General features: G+C 35.4%; 1 protein-coding gene across 1 annotated transcript in view; it reads right to left on the bottom strand.

Moving 5' to 3' along the window:
• LOC107618479 (R3H domain-containing protein 1) overlaps positions 1–3,276 on the bottom strand; it is a 4,341-nt gene extending 1,065 nt beyond the window's left edge. Inside the window, exons 1-3 of the mRNA XM_016320568.2 lie at positions 2,709–3,276; positions 1,192–1,906; positions 190–556 (exon numbers count right to left, since the gene is read on the bottom strand). Coding sequence (XP_016176054.1) covers positions 190–556; positions 1,192–1,906; positions 2,709–3,003 — 1,377 coding nt within the window. The 5' untranslated portion in view covers positions 3,004–3,276. The remainder of the gene's footprint in view (positions 1–189; positions 557–1,191; positions 1,907–2,708) is intronic.

The following is a 6,473-nucleotide window of genomic DNA, read 5'->3' as shown; positions in this document are numbered from 1 at the left end:
TTTTGAGATGCATACAATTAATTAATAGATGATGAAATGATAAAGGGTAAAATAAAAGCCGAATTCCCATTAGAGTAAAAATTGTGTGCCTCAAACATGAAAATGGACCATTCCCCTTTGGGCTCTGTACAGTGAGGAGGTTTATGTAACCAAAGATCTACAAATTGGAGAACTTGGTGGCTATCGTACCTGTGCAAAGGGTTGGTGAACATGTTCATGATGGAGAAAGGGCATTCCAGGGCGCTGACAGGGATACTGAGATGAATGCAGATACATGGTTGATGAGGGATGTGCACCAACTTGGCTAGGATTAAATGGTGACATCATGGTCTCTGGATGTCCATATCCAATTCCAGCAGGTGTTGATTGTGCTGCCCATGGCCCAGGTATATGCTGCGGAAGAGGTCGTGGTTGGTGTTCAGTAGAAAGCTGGGGTCCATGGGTGGACCCAAGCTGTGGAAACTCGGTGTTGTAATTTACTACTGGTGTATACATAGGCTGGATCGGGTATGACCCACCATTGAACCCAAAGCCAGGATCAAACCTTTGCATGTACCTGCAATGCAAGTTAGAAGAAGTAAGCAGACTAATCCATACTTCTACAAAATTTCAGCCACCATAATTATGAGTTTTACAGTTGAAATATAAAAAAAAATAAAAAAATAAAAAAACACACACACACACATTTTAAAATATATTTATAAAAGAGTTGCAAAAGAAATCTGAAAATGGTGATATTTGTTATTCATTATTGGATATTCATATCATAAAGAGTCAACAAACATAAATTAAATCCTTCATATAACAAGTTCTGATAATCTCTCACCTCTGTTAATGTTCCTAAACAGGAATAAGAAGTGATGACATGGAATTTGATAGTGTTTTTATTCAGATTCAGGAAAAAAAAAAAACAAAAAAGGTTCAAGGAAAAGAAAATTTTCAATGCATCTTGATGTTTCAACACTTCAACTGAGAGGATAGAATGACATCAAATCGAGGTCTGCATCCCATAATAATTACGTGTCCTTTAACATGTAATATGATTAGGAAGAGAAAAAAAAAATTAATCACACCAAAGGCAACCGAATCAAATTCAAATTATGTATTTTGAAGAAAGGAGAACAGGACAACAAAGTCATAAATTTTAGCAAGAGAATGCATCAGTTAAAAAAAGGTATAAGGCACACATACCTATCATAGCTCCTGTCATAATCAGGATCCTTGCGGTCAATCTCACGGTCCCGAAATATAGCCACCCTATTATTACTTTGCCGGTACCTACCAACTGCCTCTTTCTCTGTCCTACTTCTAGCCCTACTAGTATTAGTTGAAGACTCTACCGGGCCTCTACTGGAACTTACATCAGCTACAGAAGAAGACTTATCTTCCACCCGTTGAACTACCAAGGAACCTTTCATTGAGTTATCCTCCTGCTTTGGTTCACATTCTGGCTTCCCAACTACAGTACCACCGCCATTATTACTTGAACTAAATATCCTAGCACGAGCCCTATTATACTCCTCTTTTCTCTCTTCCACACTTTTAGAGCTATTATTCTTCGCTGAGTTTGAGTTTGCATTGCTGAGAACCTGAGTCCGCTTCTGTGGTCTCTGTTTAATTGCAACCTTCACATTCATAACAGCACTGTTTTCTGATGATAACTTTACTGGTATATCTGCAAGGCGAATAGCAGGAAGCTTACATTCAGAAGTTTTGCGAACAATAATTCTTGACCCCGAACCATCAGGTAGGCTATTATCCATTAAAACCATTGACTGTAATGAGTAATGCTGAGCCACCCGGTGTGCAGCCAACCGCAAGTAGGATGTCGGGAGCTGCTGGAATTCAAGCTGCTGCTGACTAGGATCACGAATAAACTTCTCAACATCTTGCTCCATACGCAAAACTGGATAAATTAAATGAGAATCATTGATAAGTTTAGATCCAAAACAAATAACTGAATAACATTCAACTGATGCTTTCATAAGTGAAATAATAAAGCCATTAGAAGTTTAGAGCAGTAGCAAGTAAATTCATCACAGAAAGACCCGTAAAACATAGATGTCTCATACTGTGAATACTTCATTGTGTTTTTTTGATGAATAGCAGAGATAAAACCATTCAAAATATAAAAAATATTAATATACATAAGTTCCTGCACATTTTCCTCAAAATTCTATAAAACGGCAACCAATAAAGAAGCCCATGCAGCAAATCATTGCTTAGTAAACACATCTCACCAACAGATAAAGAAGTAGAAACTTGAGAGAAATCAAAGGAATAATGATAAATTTCCCGAGTTTTGTAGCCAGCTAGGGCCAGGATGCACTTAATTAATTCCAAGTTCCAACTATTTTTCATTCCAAACATATCAAGATAAAAGGATTTTCCTAAGAAATATCAGACTCTATTTAAAGGATTCGTATCGCATGCATCGTAGGACATTTTGTTTTAATGCTTAACTAACAAGTGTCCTAGGTAAGCATATAAATAATCTGCAGCATTACGTAAGGAACTGTAATTTACAAATCACAAATGAAATTCAGCCAACTCTTTCAGAATTGAAAACAACAATGCACAAAGTAATTGCATTCCTCTTATAACCGGATTTAAGTAAAATACACGATTCATCACAAACCAACACAATTAAACATAAAATGATTGAATGATTTTTGTTCAAAAAAATAGAGAAAAAATAAAACACTGACTCGAAAGGCGTTCGCGAGGGTTCTGAATGGCTTCACGGAGGAACTGATCGACTTGGTTGATGACGTCATCGGAGACCCTCTCGGAGCCCGAAGAATAACACGAAGACGAAGCAGAGGAGGAAGAAGGCGGAGGAGGTGGTTGTTGCGGCGGTGGAGGAGCATCGTCATCATCAGCACCGGGTTCGAGGTTAGGTTTGTTGCGGGAGAGAGAGAGCTTCAAACGGTTCATGGATTCGTCCAAATCGGCCACCTCCCATGACTCCGGGGCTCCCAGATCCTCCGCAGAGCCCTCCATGAATAAGAACGAAGAGAAAAACTTAATCGCCGCAATAGAAGAGAAAGATGAGTTTCCCCCCTCTTTTGTGTAAGGCTAGAGAATCGAGCTTGATCCCGAAAGCGGAGATGGGTTCTGCGTGACGAATTTCATAGGAACTAGGGTTAGGGTTGGGAATTGAAATTGGGATTTGGGAATTGGAATGGGAGAAAGTGATTGAGAAGATGCGAATGAATGCGAAGCTGAGGTAGGGTTTCAGGCTTAGCCTTTCAGGTTGACCAACTGCGTTCCCACGTGTTAACCACACTTCTCTTATTATTAATTACTTGAAATTACAAAAACTTCCGTATCGTCTTTTCTTAATTACTATAGTAACCCCTCTATATTCTTAAAAGTCACAACTTTCGCAGATTTTTCCATCCATAGTACTATAGTAGTTGATAGTTCCATACCAACATGGTCACGTGAAAACACGTGCCTATATTAGGGGAAAACACTTTTTTTCTTTAATTATTATCAAGAACGGATTTTTCTTTTGTGGAAAAAAAGAGAAGAATCTTCTTTCCCTTTAATTAAAGAAAACACAACAGACTCTTCATGAGGCAATGTGACAAATTGATGGACAAAGTTATTTAAAACGGTTGTAGGAATAACATTTTACGGGCCACTAATAATAATCTAATGAAATCTTCTAAAAAAAAGTAATAACATTCTAATGAATTTCTTTCGTCTTAATTTCTAAATAAAAAATATTTAGTGTTTTTTCTTGTTCATTTGAAAAATAACTTAGCAAAATGTTTTTTAAAATAAAGATATGTTTAGTTTGTAATTACATTTTTTATATGAGATACTCTCCACATCCAAGTATTTTGTCATCCAAATTCATCCAAACAATTTTAGGTTACGCACTCTTCTCCCTCGCGCTTCTTCTTCTTTTTCCGCGCGTTTACGCACGAAGCGTCTTTTTCTTCTTCGCCTTTTTCTTTGCGTGTTCCTTCTCCTCATTCTCCTCCTTCTTTTTTGCGTTCCTTTTTCTTCACATATTTTTTTCTTATCGTCATTCTTTTGTTGTTGTTGCTGCTGTATTTTTTTGTCTTTTCCCCCTTCTCTATGGTGAAGAAGCAGTAGAAGGTGAGGAGGAAGAGTTTTGAATTGTGCAGAACAAAAATGAACCGAACATGTTATTATAGTGAAATAATTGTATAGTAATAAATGAATGGAACTATTATATAAATTCAAATTTGAACAGCTTTCTGCATAATGAACCAAAACACGTACTGATGGTGAAACAATTGTATAGTACTGACCGAACGAAACATAATCCATTATATAAAATCAAATTCAAACAACTTTTCTGCATAATGAACTGAAACACATACTCATGGTGAAACAATTGTATAGTACTGACTGAACGAAGCATAATCCATTTTATAAAATCAAATTCAAACAGCTTTTCTGCAAAATGAACCGAAACACGTACTCATGGTAAAACAATTATATAGTACTGAATGAACGAAACATAATTCATTATATAAAATCAAATTCGAAATACATTTGTCTACAATTTAGAGATTATCAATTCAATTCAGATTCAGAACACGTGCGTCCATTTAACTCAATTTAATTCAATTTAACAATTGCATTCCATTCAATTCGATTGAAAAAATAATCCATTAGCAAAATGTTGGTGTTGTTGGTGATGACGATAACGAAAGAGGAGAAGAAGAAGAAGAAGAGAAGGAGGAGGAGAATAAGCAAAAGAAGAATCTGCGTGCGCGAAAAAAAAGAAGAGAGAGGAGGAGGAGTAGGAGGTCTACGTGAATTTGAAAGAAGAAGAAGATGACGAATGCGTGTATTTGAAAGAAGAAAAAGAAGCGCAGTGGAAGCGCGGGGGGAGGAGAAGAAGATAAAGCGCGTGTGATGACGCTCTTTTAATGAGAGTGATTTTTGTTGGTGTTGGACCTATTTGGATAAAACTTAGATGAAAAAATAATTGGATGTGTAACATAACCCTTAATATTCTCTATATTCACTTTCTTTCTTTTTTTTCCTTTTTTTTCACAAAATAATAAAACGAGAAATAAACAAATGTATATATGAAAGCTCTTTTGGAGAATAAAATTATCATGGCGCTACATATCCTAATATGTTTTTTTTATCTAAATCCAATCAAGCAGGTTTAATACAAAAAGATTCACTATCATTAGTGAAACAGCTGTTACACGCGTCAAAAATCTCCAAACGTTAGCAATTCAATTCGTGCTAAAATATGAAAACATTTCTTCTTCCAATTCGAAACCGCAACCAAAGAATTTTAAATTTTTTCAAAATCTCTCAAAAATTATTTATATTTTTTTTAGATGGACCTAATGTGTGTCATTCATAATTTTTTTTGGTTTTTTATAGTATTTTTCAAATCGATAAATTAAAGACTAATTTGTCGTAGATTTAAGTTCCATTTAAGGGTTTGTCGCTGCAAATCTAAGTTTCATTCAAGGGTTTGGCCAATAAATTACTGCATGTACAAGAGGGCGGAATTCGAACCTCAACACTTACTTAAGCGGATGAGTGAATTGTCCAATCGACCAACTCATGTTGATTTTGTGTCATCCATTTTGAACTGGCTCGCATAGTCACAAAAAATATATTATAGGCTCGTATAGAGAAAAAAACATATTAAAAGATTCGGCTGAGAGATAATAACTAGGCTAAGCACGCGCGGCACTGCAATTCTCCTGTTCCTACTTCACACTCTTCCCCTTTTCTTTGCTCTTCACACTCCCCTCTTCTAGATTATGCGGCGTCCTATCTCTTGCCCGGTTCTCTTTTCTATCACACTATCATTTGTTTATATCTTTTAGTTTTTTCTCTATTCTTATTCGCATGTTTTTCGATTTATGCATATTATTGAAATCCTAATTTTTGTGTTATTCTTAGGTTGCACTTTCTTTAGGCACAGCGGCGCACCATCAAAGAACTCTTACGTTGCGTTTGTTTATAGAGACAGGATACCGAGACAAGGACACAGAGATACAAAATCATGTTTGAACGAGGAGACATGAACAGAGACAATATGTCCAGAGACACTGAATCAATGTATTTTGTGTCCATCCTGACAGGAAGGACACGGAAACACTAACAAGAAACACAACTTATTTTTCATTTTTTCTTTCATTATTTTTGTTAATTTTTTATAATTATATTTTTCGTCTCAAATTTTTTGAATGAAAGAAAAATAAGAATAAATTAGATTTTCATAATTTATTCTAGTTTATCACCAAACAAGATACAAGAACACAAAATTTTGTATTTTTGTCTTTTATGTCTTGTTCTTAGTGTCTTATTCTGTCCTGTTCTCAAAAACAAACACAGTCTTAAGGTTTGTCTTATTATTGTTGAGATCCTCCATCTTATCGTTAATTTTTGTTTTAAATCTAATTATATAAAAGATTTTCTTACATGGAAGATTAAATTTAATTTAAATTATAAAT

The sequence above is a fragment of the Arachis ipaensis genome, chromosome B09 (assembly GCF_000816755.2).
Source record: "Arachis ipaensis cultivar K30076 chromosome B09, Araip1.1, whole genome shotgun sequence".
Taxonomy (NCBI): domain Eukaryota; kingdom Viridiplantae; phylum Streptophyta; class Magnoliopsida; order Fabales; family Fabaceae; genus Arachis; species Arachis ipaensis.
This window is presented reverse-complemented; position numbering and strand designations above follow the sequence as displayed.